Here is a 27,186-nt window from a genome sequence, read left to right as displayed (position 1 = left end):
TACGTGCTGTAATATTCTGATACAGAATTATCCGAGGCACCCTAAAGTGCACATGGCGCCAATATTGTTTTGCTCACATGATGCGGGAGTGAGTTAGAGACGCGGCCTGCCGAGAGCCGTACATTTGTGTTAATGTTGAAGTTATATGTGCTATTAAAGAGTGCCAGCACGTCCTGTGTGGTATATCTTTGCTAAGAAAAAGCACAAAACAAAACGTGCGCTATTCTCGAACCTGAACGCACCCCAAATAAACAGAGCAGAGTAGACTCGCTACGGCTGGTAGTTTTTTCAATTCATTCAGAGTAAGTAACGCACCGCTTTTGACCGTCAGTAACGGTAACGGCGGCGTAACGGCGGAAAAAAGTTAATTACCCCGTTACTGATAAAAATAACAACGTTATTTATAACGGCGTTATTCCCAACACTGCTTAGACACTCGATCTTTTCGACAGCCGACATAAAATTCAACTTGCCATTTGGTTCTACATTTGACGACATGCTCGAAATATGCTGGTTTATGACAGCGCAGCTGTCTGACGCATGTGGATTTTCTTTTGAGAGAAATCAACACGGGTTTCAAGAGGGTTAGTACAGTTGGTGAAAAAGATGACGCTTACCATTGAAATGAGGATGGAAATAATAGAAAAATATAAGCGTGTTGTGCGCATCCGTGAAATGGCTGAACAATACGGTTCCTACGATCTTAACGGTCCTCCTCCGACCTCCGTTCGCCAGTATTCATAAGTTAAGGTGACAATTATTATTGAAGTAACATCGCCAAAGAAATCGTCCGCTTCCTCAGGTTTTTAATCATTTATTTCAGAACTTGTGCAACAAAACGTGCCAACTGTCCGCCGCAGTTGACGCCAACAACAAAACATTAAAAGAGATATTAAAATGTGTACCACACCTTTCTCACTCTGTCACGTCAGCCACGTGGTGCGTTCAGGTACAGCACACAAAACACGTCCGCCACATTAAAACCCGATTTGTTACATTATTACAGGAATTATTATTATTCTAATTTTAATTTATAATTTATTAGTTTTGCTATGTTTAATTGCCATTTGTAATAGTAAGATCAGTGTAGGTTTTCGGGCTGTGGAATGAATTAATGGAATTATAATGTATTCTTTTGGGAAAATTGGGTATTATAAGTCTGACTTTTATAATTTATTTGTTTTGCTATGTGTAATTACCATTTGTAATAGACCAGCAGTATTTATTACGGATTTAGTGTAGGTTTTTGGGCTGTGGAACGAATTAATGGAATTATAATATATTCTTACGGGAAAATCCTGCTCGAAATACGACCATTTCGACTTCCAAAGAAGGTCCTGGAACGAAATAACTTCATATGTAGAGGTACTTACAGGAATTATTATTATTCCAATTTTAATTCATAATTTATTAGTTTTGCTATGTTTAATTGCCATTTGTAATAGTAAGAGGAGTGTAGGTTTTCGGGCTGTGGAATGAATTAATAGAAATGTTAATGTATTTTTTGGGGAAAATTGGGAATTATAATTCTGATTTTTATTATTTATTTGTTTTGCTATGTGTAATTACCATTTGTAATAGTACCAGCAGTATTTATTACAGATTTAGTGTAGGTTTTTAGGCTGTGAAACGAATTAATGGAATTATAATGTATTCTTACGGGAAAATCCTGCTAGACATACGACCATTTCGACTTACAAACAAGGTCCTGGAACGAATTAACTTCATAAGTAGAGGTGCCACTGTAATTCAAAATTTTAGGGAGAGACATGAAACAAACACGTCAACAATTGTAACTATTTTTTTCTTTTTTGTATATTTGATTTATTTACCTTAGTTTTTGGATTTTAAGCCACTAGTTTTTTTGTTTTTTTTTGCCTATATATATCTCTCCGGCTTAATTTTTTTTCAAAAAGTAAAAAAAAAAGTGACCTCAGGTAACATACCGTTTTGCCGTACTATAAATAAAGTATAATTGCACGTCCACTCAGTGGGTGGCAGTGGCGCTCTCAGTGTGCGCAGTATTTTTGAACCAAACAAGCACACAGCAAAGAGCACTGGAGAAATGAAGAGCTGAGACGAGGACAAATGACGAAGTGTGTTACGTTTGGCTTTTGGCTTTGACTTTTAATACAGTGGGAGACGAGGATTGATCAGTCTGTTTACTGTGTCTAAAAATGTTTGCAGCGGACAGCAGGAAGGCAAACCAATTAAGACGCCACTTATAGACATTAGAGCCCAATCACATTGATAAGCCGCTTGATTTTTTTTTCAGCGAAAACGTGCCGAATATTGCCAACAATCGTCCCGCTTAGTCAGTGTGACATCAGTAAACCAGCGAGCACTGTTAGCATCATAATAAGATGGCATGCAAAGTTACTCATTGCAAAATAACCCCACACTATAGCAAAGGAGCTGATACTGCCTGCAGCAAAAATAAAAAATTGTCCGTCTGTCCAATGTCGTTTTTGATCTTTTTTTGTTTTTTTTGGGGGGGGGGCAAATTGTTTGGCATATTGTCCTCATGAGTTAATGTTGCTAATCAATTTGAATTTATTATTATTTATTGATTTTATTAAATGTTTTTTTCAGTATCAAATGTTCAAAAAATGTACCTTTGAGTGTAAAAAAATAAAATAAATAAATAAAAATATTCAGGCAAATTGATGCGCTTTCTTTTCTGTTGAAAACAAAACAATGTCAATAAAGTTGATCTTTATTGTAGGTTGATCCATATTGTTGTCTTTCTTATTAAAAAGGACAATGTTATACAGAGGTGTACTTTTAATTTATAGACAAATTATACTATTTAGAGTGGGGGCGGGGGGAGGGGGGTGTCAAAACTTTTGTCTTCCTGTAGTAACAAAAAATTAACTGAGAAGCGCTGATTTAGATCCAAGAACAACGTAGACCTTTTATGCCAACGTATGGTAACCGTTTAAGATGATAAAAAACGTAACCGTACAATGACTTCCTTTTAGCATTTCCACTGATGTCTGTTAAGCTGATGACGGTCTTAAAAAATAATGGAGACAAAATGTAATTTTGAATCATGGAATCATTAAACCCTTCCTGGTGCAAAATAGGAAGAGCAAAAAAAAAAAAAAACTGACTTGGATCCAGCATATTTAGGACAGCGGGGATTGTTGTATTTCTAATGACTGTTCAGCTCCTAATGGAGCCTCCTTTTGTTTTTTAAGCAAGGCTCTGTCTCCGAACAGCGTAATGAGAGCAAGTGTGTGTTTGCGTGTGTGTGTGCAAGTCATTAAAGCAGCTTCTAGGCCTGCCATTAAAGAAGAGACAAATGGGTAGGGAAGATTGTGGGTTTTAATACCTTTGTTTATTTGAAAGTGCACTTTTTGGGGGTAAATAACCACTTGGATGAACCATACACCAACCTCAGCTTGAAGCTCCCATAGACGCCGAAGAGGGAGCTACTGCTAAGTTGTCCAGACAGATGTTAGGAGATTCAATATTAAGAAGCACAGTAAAAGGAATAATTTCATGCTTTGATTGAGTCACGCGGTGTCCCAACATGGCACCAGCTTGCTTGGCTACCCCACTTTGCGTTCCTTTTTCATTTCCAAGACTTTTGGGCTGTTTAAAAGAAAATAGGTCGACTATGCCATATAATATTCATTTTTTAAAAAGTGGTTAGATTGTTATTTCTTTCTTATTAAATTAGCTGAAAATGGAGAAAAAAAAAAATTGAAATTACTATATATTTTTTCTCCGATTATCGTTATAAGTCAGTTGCAAATGGGATTCAAGTCATCAACTGTTTGTGAATATTTTTTTTTTTTTAAATGAACACTTTTAGTACACTCCACTTAATAAAAGGTATGCTTCAGGATGATACAAATGTTTTCAATAGGGTTTAGTTCTGGTAAGGTTTTCATGCCATATTTTATCATTTTTGCTTTAACCAAGTTTGTCTCATAAATGTACATATAGATATGTGCCGGTATAAGTTTCTGATGGTATGATAACTAGGGTTGTTCCGATCATGTTTTTTTGCTCCCGATCCGATCCCGATGGTTTGAGTTTGAGTATCTGCCGATCCCGATATTTCCCGATCCGATTGCTTTTTTTTGCTCCCGATTCAATTCCAATCATTCCCGATAATTTTTCCCGATGATATACATTTTGGCAATGCATTAAGCAAAAAAATGAATACAACTCGGATGAATTTATACATTCAACATACTGTACATAAGTACTGTATTTGTTTATTATGACAATAAATCCTCAAGATGGCATTTACATTATTAACATTCTTTCTGTGAGAGGGATCCACGGATAGGAAGGCTTGTGACTTTGTATATTGTGACTAAATATTGCCATCTAGTGTATTTGTTGAGCTTTCACTAAATGATACTGAAGGCCATGCCCAAATGCATGATGGGAAGTGGAACCATGACTGTGCGTAGTGCTACCAATTGATATATATTCTCTGCGTTGGGAAATAGCACAAGGTGTTAAGAAAAAGATCATTTGCTACCTTGCTTCCCCACATTGCTTCCCATGATATTTCTAATCATAGGGAGAGGGATTGTAAGGCTTTAGCCAATTAAAATAAGGCTCCAAAGGCTGCCAAAATTCACTCTACTCATTTTACACTGCCTTTTAGCTCTCTATATAGGCAAAACGGCGCCATTACAGATTGAGCGCGACAATGCGTGAGTGGGGTCGTGCAGCGCATGCATTAATTGCGTTAATTATTTTAACGTGATACATTTTTTAAAAAATTACCGCCGTTATTGGGATAAATTTGATAACCCTACCTTAAGCCTAAACTAAAGACTCTGGAAAAGTGTAACATATTATGTCTGTAACGTTAAATACAATTAGAAAACGATTAAATTTAAAAATATATATATATATTAAAAAAAGGCATGGCCGCTATTTTTTTGCCGATTCCGATACTTTGAAAATGACGTGATTGGACCCGATCGATCGGCATCTCTAATTATAACCTTTAGCAAAAATATCACGGTATCACAATATTGCAATTACAGTGATCCCTCGCTACTTGACGCTTCAAACTTCACACCCTCAGTCTATCGCTGATTTTTTTTTCAGTTTAAAAAAATATATAATACTAATCAGGTGAGCTGTCCCAAGCCGAGAGCCCGCTCACACCCTCCCTCCCTCTCCCTGCTCTTTGTTCGTCAGAGAGTGAACTGGAATTGCTTATTAGCGTAAACAATGATTGACAGACGGTTAAGCTTTGATCTTGCCAGTGACTCGACTTTGAAAGCGCCTCATGCCTCATGTTTAACTTGCTAAACTGTTGCTGTGGCAACTCATTGTGTGTAAGTGAACAGCTGGAGCGGATTTGAGTGGACACTCAATGAAGCATTTAATGAAGACTAGCATTTTTTTTTTTTTTTTTTTAACTCTTTTTATATGGATTGGGCGTCTACTTTTTTTTCTTGTTTAGAAATAATTCTGTGGCACAGTAACATGTTTAAAAATTATTACATTTAAAGTGCTTAAAAACATTTATTAAAATGCATATATGTATGTTTTTTTGTTTTAAATATACTTTGAGGAAAATGGTAAAAAAAAAAAAAAACATCTCTACAGTGGTAGATCTGAATAAATACAATGAACAACAAAAAAGTATGGGTGCTACTTTGCGGTTTTTCACTTATGGCAGCGGGTTCTGGTCCCCGTTAACCGCGAAAAACGAGGGATCACTGTATAGCTCGAAAATGTGTTACTTTGAGATATCTAGGTAAAAAAAAAAAAATTCCATTGAGCAGAATTTTTATTTTTCAAAACATTTTCAAATTGGAACATAAGTATAATGTTAAAATATATATTTTTTAAAAATAACAAAAACATTCTGAATAAAATTTCAATAAATGCAATTCTTTAGGTGAGCGTAAACCCACAGTTTTGAAATTGTGATGTTTTCATTTCCTACCTTGAAACTGGTAAACAACACATGTCCAAGTACTGTACATATACTGTATATTTTCGGAGGTTTAAAATAAATAAATAAATAAATAAATAAATAAAAGATCGCTGAAGTAACATGTGTTTATCTACCATTGATTCGCTCTATTAAAGTAGCAAAAAATGCTACTTTTCCAGCAATGTTTGAGGGTATAAGAGTTCTTGAGTGTGATGCAACAACAACAACAAAAAAAAAGACCATGGCTACTTACAATCACTTGGGTTTCCTCGGTGATAAGTTGTCAACATTCCTAAAGATAAAAAACAAAAACAAAAACAAAAAAACACTTGAGTAATCAAAAGTCCCCCTTCGCGCTGTCTTGTCGATGTTGGTCATGCGGAATGTTCCTTTGCGAGGCAATCGTTAAGCAGTGTACCATAAAAAAACATTTCAACATGAACATAAGAGCTGCATGAATCTGGGCCAAGATGTTCGACCAATGAAATCAATCAAAAACTCAAGACTAGGCGATTGCTGTCCTATATAATTCGACTTTTAAAAACAAAACAAAATAAACACTTTCGTTCAAACGTGCTTAACAATGACCGGAAGTTCCTTTAAGTTGACCCACTTTTACAGAAACCACAGAACAAAAAGTTAAAAAATTAAGCATTTCTCCACCCGCCATTACCAAAAAGGCCAGCATTCTGATAAAAGCGCCCATTATGGCTTATTATTATTCAAATAGTGCATTTGCTCACTTTGTGTCTGGTTTCCATTAGCCCTAAATGGTAATTTGACTCTATTAGGATATCTCTTCAATTCGATGATGTGGAATTGAACAGAATGGCTGGATGATACGCAAATGAAGACTGCGTAAAAAGACTTTAGTTGAATTAAGACAGACAACTATAGGCTTACAGTGGGGCAAATAAGTATTTATTCAACCACCAATTGTGCAAGTTCTCCTACTTGAAAAGATTAGAGAGGCCTGTAATTGTGAACATGGGTAAACCTCAACCATGAGAGACAGAAGGTGAAGAAGAAAAAAAAAACAGAAAATCACATTGTTTGATTTTTAAAGAATTTATTTCCAAATTAGAGTGGAAAATAAGTATTTGGTCACCTACAAACAAGCAAGATTTCTTTTAACGAGGTCTAACGAGGCTCTACTCATTACCTGTATTAATGGCACCTTTTTTAACTCATTTTCGGAATAAAAGACACCTGTCCACAAACTCAGTCAGTCACACTCCACTATGGCCAAGCCCAAAGAGCTGTTGAAGCACACCAGAGACAAAATTGTAGACCTGCACCAGGCTGCGAAGACTTAATCTGCAATAGGTATAACGCTTGGTGGAAGAAATCACCTGTGGGAGCAATTATTAGAAAATGGAAAACATACAAGACCACTGATAATCTCCCTCGATCAGGGGCTCCATGCAAGATCTCACCCCGTGGCGTCAAAATAATAACAAGAACGGTGAGCAAAAATCCCAGAACCACACGAGGGGACCTAGTGAATGACCTACAGAGAGCTGGGACAACAGTAGCAAAGGCTACTATCAGTAGCACAATGCGCCGCCAGGGACTCAAATCCTGCACTGCCAGACGTGTCCCCCTGCTGAAGCCAGTGCACGTCCAGGCCCGTCTGGAGTTCGCTAGAGAGCATTTGGATGATCCAGAAGAGGACTGGGAGAATGTGTTATGGTCAGATGAAACCAAAATAGAACTTTTTAGTAGATACACAGGTTCCCGTGTTTGGAGGAGAAAGAATACTGAATTACATCCGAAGAACACCATACCCACTGTGAAGCATGGGGGTGGAAACATGCTTTGGGGCTGTTTTTCTGCAAAGGGACCAGGACGACTGATCTGTGTAAAGGAAAGAATGTATGGGGCCATGTATCGAGAGATTTTGAGTGAAAATCTCCTTCCATCAGCAAGGGCATTGAAGATGAGACGTGGCTGAGTCTTTCAGCATCACAATGTTCCCAAACACACAGCCAGGGCAACAAAGGAGTGGCTTCGTAAGAAGCATTTCAAGGTCCTGGAGTGGCCTAGCCAGTCTCCAGATCTCGACCCCATAGAAAATCTGTGGAGGGAGTTGAAAGTCTGTGTTGCCCAACGACAGCCCCAAAACATCACTGCTCTAGAGGAGATCTGCATGGAGAAATGGGCCAAAATACCAGCAACAGTGTGTGAAAAGCTTGTGAAGAGTTACAGAAAACGTTTGACCTCCGTTATTGCCAACAAAGGGTACATAACAAAGTATTGAGATGAACTTTTGGTATTGACCAAATACTCATTTTCCACCATGATTTGCAAATAAATTCTGTAAAAATCAAACAATGTGATTTTCTGGGTGTTTTTTCCACATTCTGTCTCTCATGGTGTTTTGAAACAATTCCGATACTGCTTATGATCAATCACAGTATCAATGAAAATGAATAGTAGCGAGGCTGATACCCAATCACCAGGCTACAATGAGTTAATTTGTCTGTTATATCCAATCAGACAAGCATTCTTTGAGTAGACACTGCTTATAATCAATTACAGTATCAAATAATATAATAGTCACAACTCATAATCAATTGCTATGACTTATTATTAACTTCAGGATCGCAGATCGTCGGCGACTTACATGGACAGCAAACAATAACACTTCACTGCGTTAAACAAGCGGCACATTTTATTTAACCCACAGTATAAAGTGTACAAGCAAACAAGCAACAATTGTATTTCAGCTCATAGATTACATGCAATAACATAAATCTCATTACCGTGTGCTGGAAGGACGGAGAGCCGGGCGTCCTCGGTAAAGCGAGCAAAGAAATACCAAGGCTGGGCGTCCGCGCACGTGAACCCACAGCAGACTCTGATTGTACTTGTCTCCGTCGCTTCTTTATAGCAAGTACCGCGCCCCGTAACTTCCCCTCCCGTTCGAGTTTCACGCGGCTTTTGAGAATATTTGGATCTCCCTTAGATGTTTCGCACGGCCTACGGCCTTCGAGAATCCTTACTCCCTTTTTGGTAGCCAACTGGACGAGGTGACCTTACTCCCTTTTTGCATTCCGATTCGCGCGGAAAACATGTTATGTTCCTTATTTTGCGGTATCGGCGGTACCTTGCTCTCCTTTTCGCATGAGTCAGCTTGATAAGGTTGAAAACAACACATTCCGATTTATGTTACCTTGCAGCTTGATGTCAGTTGATGAGGTTAAAAACAACATTCCTTTATATAAGGCTTTGGGGCCTTGTCTTACACATGGTTAAGGTTCACCCATGTTGACAGTTCCAGGCCTCTCTAATATTTTCAAGTAGGAGAATTTGCACATTTAGTGGTTGACTAAATACTTATTTGCCCCACTGTATGTGTCTGCCTGATAGAATGCAAAATGTTTACATTCCTAGTCATTTCAACATTCTATTATTGCTGCAAAAATGATCACAAAATGCTCACAATAACAAAACTGTCCTCGGAGAAATGATCTGTTCCCTTTTTCGACTGTATTTGTTCAGCACGTTCACCTAATCAATAGCAATGTGATGTTCCGACAGGCATAGCCCTGGGACGCTACTGGGATCATGAGGTTCCTTGGAAATGTTGATGATCACTGTGTGTGTTCGGGCAATTAACAGCTATCTTTTTATGGAAGCACCGCAATTACTTCCTCATTTAAATGCATTATGGGTCACGTGGGCCAGCCAACCAATTAGTAAGTTTCTTCTCAGGTCACATGAGTTATGGGGCCAATAAGGTGCATTTTTATTGGACTCTTAGATTACAGTCCTGATTCACAATTTCAACTTTCCTGCCTCAATCTACTGTTCCCCTCAATCTCATTCCGTCTACTGTTCTCTTGTTTTTCCCCTTCTCTTTGCCCCTCATTTTTATTCACATCCCCTTTCGCTCACCGGTGACTGACAGCCCTAGAAATTGATTTTCAGCCTGGTGTGTTCCCTCTGTCTCGCTCTCTCTCTAGGCATTTCCCTTATTTAGCTTCCACCACTCCAGGGTATAGTCGAGACCACGGGTTTTGACGGGAGACGTCTAATTCTTGGGCTGACGAGCGCTCTGTGACAAACCCCGGCGGCGACGGGCAGCTTTTGGTTCCACATTGGCTTTTGCGACTGTTGCTTGTTTTTTCATCTGGATTGGCTTTTGACACTTATGATTTTATCCTTGATAAAAAACAAACAAAAAACAAAAACGGGAGATCATTAAATTAAACCTTCAGAAATTACTCTGATCCAAACCCCAATGAGACAATTTAAGCGTCTTTGTGTGGCTTGAAAAGCGCTCTCAAACCTGTCAAGTTGTACGGTTTTGGCGTAATTTGTAAAAGTGAACACTGATTTGTGAATGTGTACGCCATGCGTTCAAAATCAGTACGCTTTTCGTGCATTACGTTTTTTTTCTCTGTTCTGATTTTGTGATTGATTTTGAGATAATGCACGGAATTGGTCTGTAGCCGTTTGCTCGCGAGAATTGTGCGTTGAGCTTAGCGTCTGCTTTTTCCCGATTATGTGACTGCTCTTGCACTTCCGCTTTCCGCCACTATTTCGTGACTCGTAGTCTACAAAGTTGATACAAACATGATAAAAATATGTATGAACCAGCTTGTAAGAAAAGAAAAACTGTTGCCCACGGACGCCATTTACCAGAATGGGAGACACAAACTGGTGAATACGTTGGATGCATAAAAGCTTCTTCGAAAGGACCACAGTATTCATTTTGCGTGCTGTGTGGAATAAACATCAAAATTCCGGCATCAGGATTCTACGATCTCAGAAAGCACTTTCAGACAAAAGGTCATACAGATGCAGTCTGCAGAATGTAAAGCTACAAGCCTATCAATGAACAATTTTTACCGCAAAAAAACAAACCACGCACTTATCGGATGCTGTAACGAAAGTGGAGGTTTTATTCTGCCAGTTTGTTACCGAACACAATTTGCCTGCAACTTATTGCTGATCACTTCTCAGAATTAGCAAAAGAAATGTTCCCTGACTCAACGATTGCATCGGTTAGTTAATTTTATCAATTGACCTTTTTAATTTCGTCTACCAAAATATTGTTCTGCACTGTAATTATACTCAAGCTTATGAAAGCGTATGAAAAACGCATAAATATAGTTTCTTGGATTTCTCTAGTTTTAAATGTTTTAATAAAATAATAATATAGTTAAAATCTAATAATCATGGTGTAGCTGAAAAAATATTGATTGTTCTTTGATTGCACCTGTTTATGTGACAACATTACCAATAAATTAGTATTTTAAAAATGTAGTTTGATTTTTGTTTCAGATTGCGCGCTATATAAAACGTAATATTAGTCACAATTTTGTATGGGCATAAGTCACTATTTTTAAGATTGTCAACGGCCTCGGGTTGACAATGACAATGGCTCTAGAAATAAAATAAATGTACTGTGATCCCTCGCTGCTTCATGCTTCAAACTTCGTGCCCACAGTCCATTGCAGATTTTTTTTTTCGATTTAAAAAAATTAAAAAATACAGATGAGCTGTCCCGAGCCGATCGCATAGTCTTACTCTCGCGCCCCCCTCCCTCCCTCCCTGCTCTTTGTTCGCCAGGCACTGCGGCACTAACCTGGAACTCCAGACTCACCCAGCTCCTTATTGGCCTCTCGAGCTCGAACGAAATTGTCCATGCAATCAGATTTGTTTATTTGCATGACGTGTTCTTAATGAGCAATGTCACTCATGCGCATCGGAAGTCGTCTTCGAAACAACATAGATGGCGAATGGGAGAGCCGAGAATATGTTCCTATCTGCGTTAAGACCAGTTTTAAATGACCAAAAACACATTGAATCACTTAAACCAGCAGTCTGTCTCACGCTAGTCATGTTGAATAAACTTCTCTGTTCTTCGCTCTCCTCATATGTTTACGTCCTCGCGCAACAGTTTCTTGTCGCTTTACCAACATCACGCCTGCCCGTCACTGATTGGTCCACTCCGCTGTCTGGAACAGCAGTGATCTGGAGTTCCAGGCTACTGCGGCACTGCACTGGAGTTCCTTATAAAAGTTAATGATGTTGACAGATGTTTGTGTTTGATATTGCTAGAGTCACGAGTGTCAAAAGCGCCGCATGCGTCAATCATCGTTGAACTTGTTAAACAGTTGCTGTGGCAACTCATTGTGTGTAAGTGACATGATTTGAGTAGACTCACTCAATGAAGTGCTGCCTTGGAACAGACAGGGTCTCTGAGCGCATGCGCGGGCGGGGTGATAAGGAAGCAACCGCTGGAATGAATGTCTGAGGTGACGTTCGAGGCAGCCGGACGTGTTGTGTTCACGGCAGTTAATGCCACATGTTAAAAGTGACCCTGAGTAGTTTGTAATTTCCACATGTCACTCCAAGAGTCACAGCCAAGGGACGTAACAGAAGCATTTGATAAAGCCAAGCATTTTTCTATTACAGTGCTTTATTCTTGTTTAAAAATAATTCGGTGAGACAGTAACATGTTTGAAACTTATTATAATTATTACATTTGAAGTGCTTAAAAGCCATTTATTAAAATAAATATGGTGGAAAACCCAGACAAGGCTGAAAAAGCCGTTTCTGCTCTTGCACCCCTCTTTAAAATAAACTGCTGTATTTTAAGCCAAAAGACCTGTTGTGTTCAATAGAACCATATACCTATATGCTGCCAAAGCAGATTCATGGTGCATTAAGCCCCCGAACTATTTCTAATTTGTCCGTTTTACCCTGAAAACCCGTTTACAGACGTTGCGCAACCACTTTTGTTTCAATCCAGCCATTAAAAGAACGTGAGTAATTATAATTATTAATTAAAATGTCTGTCATTTTTAGCTTAGAATTATTACCACTAATTGATGTCTGATATTTCGCTTAAAAAAAAGACTACACATTTATTCACTCGCACATTTTAAACCTTTAAATAAATTACGTCACAATGAAAAAAATGGCGTCTGTAAAAATGTCACGGATATCTACCACATAACTACTGATTAATTGTATTTTTTTTGTTTCTGACGCATTTTCCCCAATATGTTAGATGATAAATTAAACAAACACAAGAAAAATTGGAAATGTTGAAATGAACATCTCGACCACTCTTTGATGTCTGCGATTTCTGCATCACGACCCTTGTTATATTACCATATTTCACCCATAAAATCCCCCCAAAATCCGGCTGTGGCCATTCACATCTGTGTCTTGACACTCGATGATACATGCTACATAGAGTTTTTGGATCTAAACAAGGTAAGCCGCGATATCTCGTTAAAATCATGGCGTCTTTCATTCTGCTCTCGCATGCTCTCGCCTCCAGTTAGTTTTGCTGTTTAATTTTTTTTTTTTTTTTTAAATGCCCTCCTGTTTAAAAGCCCCCCCCCCCCACACCCCCACACCCCCACAGAAAATAGAGATGTTAAGATTTTCAATGATGTATCACACGTCCATATAGGACAATTTTGAAATTTGGTCAAATTGGGGGTCTCAGATTGTCTGGCTCTGCCAAACTATTCTCCCTGTATTTTTCAAACACTGAGAGAAATAGTCTGGGAACCATCCCATTAACGGCCTTTTCGAGCAGGTACAAAATCAATCGACAAATCAGATTCGTTTATTTGCGTGACGTGTTCTTCACGAGCAACGTCACTCTTGCGCGTCGAAAGTCGTCTCCACAACACAGATGGTCAACGGGATAACCGAGAACATGTTCCAATCCGCGGTAAATTCTGTTTTAAATGACCAAAACCACATCGACACGAGTCAATGACAATAGTCTGTCTCGCGCTAGCCATGTTAAATAAACTCCGCTCTCTTCGTATGTTTACTTCCGCGCGCAAGTCCCTCGTGCTTCCGTCGTCAGTTAATAACGTCACGTCTGCCCGTCGCTGATTGGTCCACTCCGCTGTCTGTTTGCTGTGGCTTGCTCCGCCCTGGAAATTGTATCCGTGGGAATGGTGGCCAGACTCAATAGCTGGAACAGCGTTGAGTCTGGTGTACCAGGCAAGGTCTCAGAGCGGAACTTCAAGTCACCTGAGTGTTTTCCACCACATACATAAATACATTTATGTATTGTTTTAATTATACTTTGGGGAAAAAAAGTGAAAAAACATGTCTTGTATCTCTTTCCAATGGTAAGTCTGAATATATAAATTTAATACACTCACACACACGCAAAAAAAAAGTGCTACTTTGTGGTTTCTCACTCATCGTGGCGGATTTTGGTCCCCATTAACAGCTACAAACGAGGGATCCCTGTATTAATGTCCCTTTGAAGTCAGTCTGCTGGTAAATAAGAGATGGACAAACAAAGTGAATGCATTGTAGTCGTTACAGTGGTTGAACAATGCCTGGTTTCATCCCCAAATGAGCTTATTGATCACAGGATTACTACCTACTGTGGAAAATGACAGGCCCCGTAATCGATTTCCCTGCTGGATGTGTATGCATTGTGACAGTCCTAAAGCATTTGCTTCGCCTTGCTGTCACGGTTTTCGTCGCTGGCATTAAGTGCTGCCGGCGATGTCTTAGCTTGTAGCTGCGTCCCATCGAGGATGGTGGGATAGCGGGTAAATTTCTGCTCATCTTTGGCAAATTCACTCTAACAGTATTCACATTTTCTAAGGAATAGTCCATTGAATGATCACTGTTTGATGAAAAGCATGTACAGCCCGCTATTTATTGGTAATGGAAAACGAGCCATACTGCAAATAGTGGAAGTTTGTTTAGAAACCTGCTGCTACTTTCTCCCTCCATGAGGTAATTCAGTCAAAACTGAGTTTATTGGATCAATGGTTGTTTTCGAGGTAAATATCCTTTTTTTTTTTTGTGATGAAACGCTGTCAACTATAATTAAAATGCTGAAAATAATTCCTCAAAATAACTCCTCAAGGCACTGCCAGCTAACCTGCTGAATCACATTTTACTTCCATCTCAAGGCAACTGACGCTGGCAGTCGCATTCGTGCGCCAAGTACATTTTGAATCCTACACACGCGCTTTTGATGTTTTAACTCAAATAACGTTTTTCTTCACTGCTCTTCACCTATATGTGTTAAGTCGCCAGTATCTGAGCTCCTCCATATGACTTTATTGCCATGGAAGTCATTAAATCCACTCAGTTCACACAGAAAGATTTCCTTCTCTTGGCTTCTTTTCTCTTAGTGTGTTTTTTTTTTTTTTTCCTGCTGAGCGGACAGGCTCTTTTCCGGCAAAGTCTGATTCCTCATTAGCACTGTTGCATTGGAATATATTCCTGCTGCAACCCTTAGACAGTTTTCCAATTAGTGTCTTTGTATAAATTCTCTCGGCATATTCTCGTAGATGTCATGATAGACTAAAGCACCGCAGACAAATCCATTAAGTGAGTATATTTAATTGCCATTGACAGCGATAGACGTCTAACCAATTTTAACTGGGAGTGATCATTCACTGCCAGACTCTGTCGAACGAATGTGGCGGGAAAACACTGACAAGACTGAAAAAGCAGTTTTTGCTTTTGCACTCCTCTTTAAAAGAAACTGCTGTATTGTAAGCCAAAACAACTGTTGTGTTTGATAGAACAATATGTCTATATGCTGCCATAGCAGATTCATGGCGCATTAAGGCCCCGAACTATTTTTAATTTGTCCGTTTTACCCTGGAAACCCCTGTTTACGGACGTCGCGCAACCGCTTTGGTTTCAACCTAGCCATTAAAAGAAGGTAAGTAATCGTATTGTTCGAAATGCCTGTCATTTTTAGCTTGGAATTATTAACTGATGTTTAATATTTAGTTAAAAAAAACAACTTTAAAAAATTATTCACTCGTTTATTTCAAACTTTTAAACAAATTACGTCACAATGAAAAAATTAGCGTCTGTAAAAAGTCACTATCTACCTCATAACTATCACTTAATTGTATTATTATTTTTTTTTTGTTACTGTCGAATTTTCACCAATGTTTTAGATGATAAATAATCGATCCAAACAAAGAAAAAAAAAAATTAAGGGTAACAATATGAAAATGAAAATCTCGACCAGTCCTTGATGTCTGCGATTTCTGCATCGCGACCCTTGTTATATTATCATGTTTCACCCATAAAATCCCCCAAAAATCCGGTCTTGGCCATTCACAGCTGTCTTGACACTCAGTGATTAATGCTACATTAGGGTGACCATATTTTGATTTCCAAAAAAGAGGACACTCAGCCCGGCCTTAAGACTTGAATTTTACTCGAAATTCACTCACTGATGCCTATATCGCTTTAATATATTTAAAGTGTGCCCCTTCACTCTGGATGGAAAAATGCCATTTGGAAAAAAAAAATAATAATGACGAAAATATATACCGTAATTTTCGGACTATAAGCCGCTACTTTTTTCCTTCACTTTGATACCCGTGGCTTATAGTCAAGTGCGGCTTGTTTGTTGATTTATTTGGGTTAATATGTAACATTTTATTTGACAGTGGTGTCATAAGACTGTCATAAGATCGTCATAAATGTGTCATGACACTATCATGGGCATTAATAAATGCTTGTAACAGATATCATTTAGTATCATCTGGCAAATGATGTCACTAACTTCATTTAGGTCCAGCTTGGATCTTCATCCATTCAAAAGTGAAATAATTGGCCGGTTAACACTAAATGACATCTGCATTCATTAATGCTTTTGACAGTGCCATGTCAAAATTATGATTGTCTAATGACAGTCTTATGTCACCACTGTCAAATAAAGTGTTACCAAATACCATAAATAGCAATTAATGAAAAAACTGGAACAGTAACTAAAGAAATGTTTAGCACAGAAGGATTTTTTACATTTTTTTTACTGATAAAGATGATTTTTGTACTTTTTTTGATTATTTACATCTGTAGCACTGCAGTGTATGCTAGGAGGCATGTTGGACAACAACAGTGTTGACAGCAGGGGGCAGCAGAGATTGCCTGTCTCCCCCCAAGGCAGCAGTGATGGCCAAATAAAGTTTCTTGAAGCGTTGAAGCTTTGCAGTCAATTGGTTCAAAGTTTCAAGGTGGTTAATTTGGTCTTATGACAGTCGTATAATGCCGCTGTCAAATAAAGTGTTACCGGTTCAAATCTTTTGGTGTAAATATCCCACAATACAGTGAAAACTGCTGCGGCTTATAGTCCAGTGCGGCCTATCTATGAACAAATTTTGTTTTCGTGCCAAATTTGGTGGGCGGCGGCTTATAGTCAGGTGCGTCTTATTGTGCGAAAATTAGGGATATATATATATATATATATATATATATATAAATATAAAATGCAGACCCATGGAAATGTTGTCCAGTCAGTACACATACACACAGTAGGCTATGTGCCAACTAAACATTTTTATAAATTACTATCACGACAATTGTCCTTGAAAAATTGTTATTCCCATTCAATTGATATTTTCGTTCAATGTTTTAGATTGCACACAAACAATAACTGAAATAAACTGACAAACTATTCAACCAGCATGTTTCCAAATGTAGCAGTTCAAAACTACGTTTCCCATAATGTCTAGCGTGTTTTAGCTTACTGATAGCTAGCTGAGGCAAAAATCAAACTTTGCTACAAAAGTTTACAATCATCGGCAGCGCAATGATGCAACACCAAACGGGATTTTATAGTCAAAGCTCCGACAGAAGTCAACAGTTGCCATTATATACGTATTTATCGTAAAAAAATTAACTACTGGCCAGGCGTTGTGACCAAATCGTCAACCCAGTAGATGGCGGTAATGCCTCATGATAGGGGTAAACTGCCGACAAAAACAAGAAGAACTACTCCTTCCCTCCCTACTACTAGGAGCCATGTCATCACAGGCAGGCGCTGCCATCCAGCGGCCGGAGGGATTCTCTTCAAATTGGTCCCGTGAAAAATCATAAAAACCCGACATTTTTATGAATTTATAAAACTCGCCCGGACGACGAGGACACTACGTGAAAGTAGGACTTGTCCGGGCAAAAGAGGACGATTGGTCACCCTATGCTACATTGAGTTTTTGGATTGAAAAGAGGTAATTACACGATAATATCTCGTTAAAATCGTGGCGTCTTCTGCTCTCGCGTGCTCTCACCAGTTAGGGTTTTGCTGTTTAAATTTTTTTTTTTTTTTTTTAAATGCCCTCCTGTTCAAAATGTTTCTTCCCCTGAACATTGAGATTTTAAGCTTTCCAATGATGTATCACACGTGCATATCGGACAATTTTGAAATTTGGCCAAATTGGTTGTCTCATAGCGGAACTTCAAGTAACTTGAGTGTTTTGCACCATATACTGACCTCATATCCATGCACGATAATGATGCTTTGTGCCGAAATTTTGTCATGAAATGTTTTCACTACACGATCGGGTTAACAATTGGCATAAACCACCCCTCTCATTTGGAATAAGTCTTGACCAGAATGGGCTGGGTCCATGAAGCATTTTTATTCTGATCAGGCTTTTAATCCGAATAAAAATGTCTATGTAAATGTAGTCAATGTTTCTTTTGGGGTAGGGGCCATCATGCGGAGAGATGGAAAGTTGGCAAACAAGGTGGATTGAGGTTAGCGATGAAACGACGCGATGAGTGATGGGTTCAAACGGTCGAGGACAATTATATTCTCTGTGTGGTTATTTGTAGCAGTGTGCGTCGTTTATTTTGGTTTTTACTGTTTGTGTGCGTGTGTTGAGTAGTGCTGTCAGTTTCGGTCTAGCAGTCAGCATAATTAGAAATCTCTTTTACCGCTGTGTCCTCTTCATGCTCTCTCTCACAGGCTTTCTTTCTCCCTCCCGACTTCCCACCACTCCTCGCACTGAGTGATGACTTTTAAACCCCCCCCCCCTCCTCCCTTTCTCCCATAGTGACAAACGTCACAAGAGGGTCTGAGGGAGGAAAAAAAACAGTCCTTTTCTCTGTTTGCTCTGCGGTCCGTCTGTCCCCTATTCACCCACCGATCCGATTTAATGACTCCACTTCATCTCAGACCAAGACATCCTCTAATCTATTAAGTTCGGATGAAGCTGATGGACTTGTCAGCGAAACCGCCCGAGCGTTACCTTAAACACAGCGAGGGGAAAAGGGGGGGGACGAGTATCGGCTGCTGCTGTCTACTTTTTGATGCTATTAGGGCTGAGTACAGCCTGGTTCAAATATCCGCTTTGAACTGGTATTTACCTTTCTTCGGACGACTGAATGGTTTCGGGGGGGCTCCTCCCAATCAACATGAAAGAGGCTGTCAAACGATTAAAATTTTTAATCGAGTTCGTCACAGCTTAAAATTTAATTAATCGTAATTAATCGCAATTCAAACCATCTCTAAAATAAGCCATATTTTTCGTAAATTATTGTTGGAATGCAAAGATAAGTAAAGTTGTGATTAAAAATACACCACAAGATGTCAATGGCGAGTTTTAAATTAGAGCTCTAGCCAAGGCAAAGTCTGAGTAAGTTTGATGTGTTTTTTGCATAACTATTTTGATTGGGAATGCCAGTTCTCTTTCTATTGAGCGCTTTTCTTTTTGTGAAGATTTTTTTTTTTTTTGAGAGATTGGAATATTATTTTTGTTGTGCTTTCACTAAATGATACTGTAGCGACTTTTCCACCCAAATGCATGATGGGAAGTTGGGCAACCATGACTGTCAGTGGTGGCTGCAAATGTTGTAGACTACAGCAGGGGTCCCCAAACTTCTCGCTGTGAGGGCCACATAACTTTTCCCTTCTCTGATGAGGGGCCGGGGTCAGTTTGTAACAGAAAAAGTGTGACGGTTGCAGGAGTGCCTAAATGTAAAGTTTTTCAGAAATCCACACTCAAATAACCCTTTCTGGATTCTTCACGGAACAAAAGTAAATAAAATAAAAAATAATAATATAATAATAATAAAAACACTATTAATTAGTTAATAACCAAATAAACCTCTCTTGAGTTCTTCACAGAAAAGGCCAGTAAATAAATAATACTATTGAGAAAAAAAACAATTTTAAATGCTCTCTGGTATTGTTCAGGGGGCCGGACCAAATGTGGAGGCTGTATTTGGCCCGCGGGCCGTAGTTTGGGGACCCCTGGCCTACAGTATGTTCTGTGTTATGTTCAATTATGCATTTTAAGAAAGTCTCCTGCTCCGCCCAAATGCATGCTGGGAAGTTGTGCAACCATGACTGTCAATAGTGGCTGCAAATGGGATACAATGTTGTCCGCGTTGCGTTCAATTAAGCGTGCTATGAAAAAGTCTCCCGCTCGGCCCAAATGCATGATGGGAAGTTGGGCAACCATGACTGTCAGTAGTGGCTGCAAATGGGATACATTGTTGTCTGCGTTGTGTTCAATTAAGCGTGTTAAGAAAAAGATCGTCTCCTGATTCGACCAAATGCATGCTGGGAAGCTGGGCAACCATGACTATCAGTAGTGGACGAAATGGTATACAATATGTTCTGTGTTGTATTCAATTAAGCATGTTAAGAAAAAGATCTGATCGTCAATGATCGCCTGTGTCCACTCGCAAATCGTTGCCTTTTCGCTCCCGCTGTGCTTAAATGGTGTCATTGTAAACTGTTTGAGGCAGCGCATGAACGGGTCATTCCGTGCACACCTTAACTGCGTCAAATGTTGTAAAGTGATTAATTAAAAATATTAATTACCGCCCGTTAATGCAATAAATTTGACAGCCCTAAATTAATGATTGGTCACAAGAACACATGCACAAAATTCTCAATTTACTATACGTTTGAGTGCTCTTATGTTGATGAAATTCAACTCTCGACTTTGCTCAAATGACAGCCAATCGAAAGCATGTATCCTAGACGGATAAATTGCCAAGCTTTTTTGTCTTATGTGGGCGGAGTACAGTGTTGCAGTTTGATGGATTCACCGTGAAAAAGCGGGCGAGAAGGCCCGTTCATCACTGCTCACAGCTTTAACTCTTGTACCTTGTTCTTGAAATATTGTCCATTTCAATAAGATAAAATATGAGGTGCACCTCTGAGAAGAATAGAATCATGTTCAAAATGTCTATCTGAGTGAAATGAAACAAGGCTCGCATTATACGGAAAAAGTTTTCAGTATCAAATCAGCAGACTGCAGCGTTTCCGAACAAGTTCACTCAAGCAAAGAAAGTCTTACTCTGACAAGTCTTTAAATGTTGATGCCTGAATTTCCATTTAACACTTTCAGTACCATTGACGATGCTAGACGTCCTATTGCGTGGCGTCCAATTATACTTCTGCTGCAAATTGAAATGAGTTTGTCACTAGTAGATGTCCAATCCATTTGAAGTGGTAGGGTGACAGTGAATGAAAATGTGTTAAAAATATATATATATATAAATAAATACAAATTAAAATGTTTTGAAATAATTTATTCTGATTTTCCAATTTTTTGTTGTATATTTCAATGTAATTATTTTACAGTATATATGCTCATGTACTTACAGTGTATCACAAAAGTGAATACACCCCTCGCATTTCTGCAGATATGTAAGTATATCTTTTCATAGGACAACACTGACAAAATGACACAATGTAGTCTGTGTGTAGTCACCTCTTCAATCTCTGCAGCAATGCTGACAGCACTCCTGTAACGACTCACATGACATTTTGGAAGGAAAATGACAAGCAGTACTCAATTTGGACATTCAGGGATGTACGTAGTTCCCATGTTGTGTACTTACGTTTGTTGCCAGGGGTTTAGATATTAATGGCTATATTTTGAGTTGTTTTGAGGGGAAAATAAATTAGCTCTATTATATAAGCTGCACAGACTGCCGTACTTTTCATTGTGTCAAAGTGTCATTTTGTCAGTGTTGTCCCATGAAAAAATATACTTTAAAGCGGGAGCAAAACTGAGTTAAATTGTACTTTATTCAAGAATTTAACAAAGAACTCACATTAATCATAATCCACAAAACACTCATCGGCTAGGTTCATACTGCAGATCTTAATGCCCGAATCAGATTTTTTTGTGTTTTTCTGACTCGGGTGAGGCATTAACTCGACGATCTGAACGGGACGAGTCGCATTGAAGTGGACCATTTCAAATCCGATCTGGGTAACTTTCATATGTGGTTTAATTCCGATCTGGGCCACATTTTTCCAGAATGTGGCGGTGGTCTGAACTGTCAAGTCTCCCAAATCTGAATTCATGCAGTAATTACGCCAGCAAAGATTGAGAATAGCACGCAAGACGGCAATGATGTAGCTGTTCATTACCGTTAGCGCCTAGCTTGAACTCTGCTTTTACTACGCAGGAGGCGGGCTTGACTGCAGTCACAAAATAAATTTTAAAAAATACAATGAAGAAAAGGATAAGCCTGATAATGCTTGGTTCTTACTGTGCACCAAATGAGCAATATTTCATTAATGCTTACACGCCGAGTTGGGGAAAACTGTCACACACACATAAGGCTTATGTGTGTGCGTCGGGCACGCACAGTGCGCAGTTATTTGTTTTGATGGTTTTTCGCATGTGGGTCAGTTTGCTCAGCGCGTGTCAGAATGCAAATTAGTGCGCATGCGTAATACTTGAATGGGCTCTATGGACAAAGGCAGTCTGAACGAGCACGCCAAAAAAACGGATATGAAAAAAAAATTGGAATTGTGCAATAAGACTTGCAGTATGAACATAGTTCATCTTCTGTATCCGTATTGAACTGCTAGGCTCTGTTTCCATCCAACACAGCAGCTCAACTTTTTTTAGGCAGCATCTTCCTCTTAAAAATCACTATAGGTGGCAGTTTCGCTTTGTTTCGCGTAGGTGATAGCCGTGAGTTTGATTTGGGCTTCGGAAGCGTGTCTCTTCACAGTAGACGTCATTTCCGAGGGTCCTTTGCCAAACCAATGTTGTTTAGCCTAACGCACACACTAAAACATTACAGCTACTGGGGGCACGCCCCCTATCACATGCAGCCTTCTCTCTTTAAGGTTCTCATGCGGCTCTCAATTACGTCTGCCTTTTCAAAGATTGCTCAAGTCGAACAAACACATTTTGGTACTCAGTCCACACAATAGGTGCCCCACATGTTTAGGCCCACCGTCCATTTGGAGAAAATTTTTGACTTTTACGTGCACCTTATGGACATGAAAAACAGTATATTTTTTAATGTCAATTTTGGCATCAAGAGGGTTGAAGGAAGTGGTTTTGCATTTTTCTTCCCACCTATTTCCACTGAAAAGAATGCAACGTTTTCCCGCAAAAAATGTTTCTGATAACATAAACAGCAATAAGACTGAACATGTTCTTCTGTTCCCAGGTTTTATCTACACTTGCGGCGGCACCCTGAAGGGCCGAAACGGCAGCATCGAGTCACCGGGGTTCCCCTACGGCTACCCCAACGGGGCCAACTGCACCTGGGTCATCGTGGGGGAGGAAGGTAGTCGCATCCAGCTCATCTTCTTGTCCTTTGCCATCGAAGAGGAGTACGACTTTTTGTCCTTGTATGACGGACACCCTCACCCGGCCAACTTCAGAACCAGGTAGGCCGACACTCAGCCATGCTTGGAAGATTTTGTATCACTGCGTCAAGATAACAAGTAGTGAACGTAGCTCGGAAAGCTTGAGTGTAAAAACTGAGCAGCTCCACCCAGAAAAGGAGCGCAGATTGTGTTCTAAAAACCTCACCAAGTTCATTGGCAGGGTACGCCAACGATGTAAACTTAGAATCAGATCATAATTCTCAACTTTTTTCAGTTTTAACTTGTTTTTTTGTCAAGAAGTTATGCAAACACCAGTGCGCCACGGCCTCAGGAAATAGGTCTGGAGTTGCGTTGTCAACATGAGTCAGCCGAATCAGCAGTCGACGGGGTCCAAGCAAAGGTACAATTTATTTACTGAGATTAGGCAAGACGTGGTTGTGAGATGAGGGGAAGCGATTTAGGTCATCAAGAGATGCAAATGAGTCCTCCTGATAGTTGCTGGAAAGCAGTCCTCACACCATGGGACGCCTTGGCTCGCATCCGTTAGAAGCCTGACGCAATAAGCATTCGCAATCAAAAATGTGTTTATTGTTCAAACCGTGTGAAGACGCCAACAATGAAACGGTGAATGTGGGATTTGGTTGTGGTTCGGGATGCCCAGGGAGAAGATAGAGCAGTTAAAAGCGAAGCCAAAGTAAGACGTCCTGGGTTGACTCATATTTTTCTGCTCTAACTTGAGTAGTTTTTATACACATAATTTTCACATCCTGCAAATGCAAATGTCAAGTTAATACTGATGTTTTTACATTTTAGTCTACATATGATTTTTTTCCAGGCCTAATTGGTCACTTAACGGCGTGACTAATGTAAGCTTCGAAAGTAAAGAAAAGAGCAAAAAAATAAAGCAGTACCTGCATTAAGAAACACCATTAGAGAGCATTTTTTGAATGGATGTAAATGTCACCACAGGACTTGGTGTGAGGTATACATACGTACAAGTAGTAATCCTGTCCTTTTGTAACTCACCCATACAGTACCAACACTGGACACAGTTTGTTTGAATATCGGAATAAATAAGCAAGACAAACATAGAGCGTTGCCCGATAACGACTTTTTAACCAATATCCCGATATTGTCCAACTCAAAAAATCTGATCAAACAGATACCAACCACGACCAGAGCGGTCGTGGACATATTATGGCTAATTATATTGTAATGTGCCACTGGATGCTTTACTAATGATAAATGTAACAACTTCCAAGGTTTTCCAAATTAACATTCTTTTAAAAATAAGAGCACAACTTCGACTGAAGTTATGGAAAAAGTGCCTATATTGCATCACTGTAGTGCTGCAACAAATACTTGATTAACTCAAGTAATTCAATTAGAAAAAGCTTCGAATCATATTTTGCTGCTTCGAGAATTCGTTTAATTAGAGTGGCGTTGCAATGTTTTTTTTGGAAAGTGTTTGCATTTAGTTTTATTGATTTGCATGGATATACTGCCCTAAAGTGGCAACATTAAATATGACACAACTCATCTAACATGGCTGAATCCATCTGCTCCCTGTTAAAACCAACATGAGGTAAGTTTTTGTTTGAGCTTATTTGTGGGAATAAATGTTTGAACGATTTGTTAAGAGCTTTGTTTAAAAAAAAAAAAAAAAAAAATGCTTTTTATAGCATTTAAGCTAGCGGACCTTTGCTATGCAAGTTAGCCAATTGTTCTTTTGTTGTACTTAGATCCACATTGTTTTTTTGTTTTGTTTTTTCTGTTTGGGGCTAAGCGCAGGTATTTTAATTTATTTTTAAGTGCATATATTTCTCTTGTGAGATAAAAGTTTCATTCTACATCGTCACTCAGGTATTTTATTTTGTATTCACATTAATGCTCTTTTGAAAGTGCAATCTTAGTGAGCCAAAATACATACGATTGCAAGCATAAACACTTGTTTCATTGTTTTACATCTCCAAAAATTTACACAATAAATGTTTGTAATCCGATTACTCGATTATTCGAACTAATCGATAGATTAATCAATTACGTAAGTAATTGCTTGCTGCAGCCCTACACAACTATATTTATTGTTGAAATCAAAATAGTGCAAACATATTTTTTTGTCTCAAGTAGAAGTGCAAAGTGCCAATAAAGCTGTTATTCTGCCCTCAATGTGATTTTGTGTACACAAATCAACAGTTAGCGAACAAATCAGGCTATGAAGAGAAGTCAGACGCTGGAGTAAAGTTGAATCTGTGATCATCTCTTGACCAGAGCGCTGATTATTTTTTTTTCTTTTGTAAAACTGCAAGCAACAAAAAAATGTGTCAATAATATGAAATGAAGTCACAAAATAAAGCAAAGTATACACCTCATGTCAGTTTGAACACCAACTAGTAGTACAGCTTGCAAGCAACGAAATAATGTAACCTCATTTTACCACAAGTGAATACAATCCCCCCCCCCCCGAAATATACACATCTCCACTATGCTGCACAACGCTCATTAATATAAAACAAATGAAAAATATAACATACAAGTGATAGTTGTAAGGCAAATAATGTGGCAAGAACTGCAATGCTACACTAGCTGCAGACGTTACCTTGTCCATTTAGCTTTCTCTTCGCAATGAGCTCACGCTGACATATAAGTATGTCAGCAGAAAGTGTTGGAACTTATGAAAAGTAATTACACATAAATGCCAGTGGGGGACAAAAACAGCAGAAACACATGCAGGCGATAAGTAGACATGACAGTGCTGCCATATGCATATTGGCTCAAAACCAATAATGAAAAAAACAATGTGAGATTATCATTTTAAAATGCTTTTACTAGCTGATATTATCAGCTACCCGATAAATATCTGACAACTCTACAAATATTAAAAATGTAGACGTCAATAAAGGATTTGTCGTCAGTGACAGCCAATGAGTTACGTGTGTAACTGTACATATGTTAGTGTTGTGTTTGTGTCAGCAACATACCCAGTTGCCGTACTAAAAAATACCAAGAAAGGGGCAGGAAGTCTTAACTCCCTCCCACTGTAATCCGTAAACAAATACATTGAAGCTCAGTCTCTGGCTCACAGACATCTTGGCATGTGATATGTTTTTGGCGGTACATCAAACTAGCAGCCAAAGCATTAACAAATGCCATCTGTGGTTTTGGCACAATAATTGCGACTGTAAGAAATACTTTTTTTTGTCTGTATTTCCTAAACTTCCAATGTCCAAGGATAACAGTTATAATTGAAATATTAGCATTAAAATGAATGTTAAAACCAGTGTTACAAATAACTGCGTTACAGTATAACGGCATTTATAATGGCGTTATTTTTTTCAGTAGTGAGAAATGTAATTTATTACTTTTCCTATCTTTGCAACGCCTTACAGTTACCGTGGATGGTAAGCGGCGCGTTGCCGCGTTACTACACACAGCTCACAACTGCCTGGAAGAGAAGAGCAGAGAGAGAGTGGGAGGAGAGATGGGGGTCATGTTGCTGTTGCAAATGCGATGTTTATTGGCTCAGAGCATTAGCGTAGCATATTCGTTAGTATTAGCGTTTAGTGAGATGAGCGTCGTTTTATACTTTCAGGCAACTTTATTTATTTATTTTTATACATACAGTCCATGGTGTCCAGGTGAGTAAAATTAATTGAAAATAATGTACTGTTTTGCTGCTGTTTGTGGATTATCACCACCAAATTGGTTATGTACGGAGCCCCCTGGGTGCCAGGGTAGAAAAAAAATAAAAAATCATAGCTAATCTGTACCCACAGTTTACTAATCTGTACCCACAGTTTAGCAATCTGTACCCACAGATTACTAAACTGTACCAACAGTATACTAATCTGTACCTACAGATTACTAAACTATAACCACAGATTACTAATCTGTACCCGCA

At 38.9% G+C, this 27,186-nt stretch overlaps 1 protein-coding gene across 4 annotated transcripts in view; it reads left to right on the top strand.

Moving 5' to 3' along the window:
* The window catches only part of csmd3b (CUB and Sushi multiple domains 3b), a 684,074-nt gene that overhangs the window by 98,698 nt on the left and 558,190 nt on the right, over positions 1-27,186 (top strand). For all 4 annotated transcript variants that reach the window (XM_057827420.1, XM_057827419.1, XM_057827418.1 and 1 more), the window contains exon 2: positions 23,123-23,345. In XM_057827420.1, coding sequence (XP_057683403.1) covers positions 23,123-23,345 — 223 coding nt within the window. The remainder of the gene's footprint in view (positions 1-23,122; positions 23,346-27,186) is intronic.

This window comes from Corythoichthys intestinalis, chromosome 22 (assembly GCF_030265065.1).
Source record: "Corythoichthys intestinalis isolate RoL2023-P3 chromosome 22, ASM3026506v1, whole genome shotgun sequence".
Classification (NCBI taxonomy): Eukaryota; Metazoa; Chordata; class Actinopteri; order Syngnathiformes; family Syngnathidae; genus Corythoichthys; species Corythoichthys intestinalis.
Note: the sequence above shows the minus strand (reverse complement) of the source record. Positions and strands in the feature narration are given on the sequence as shown.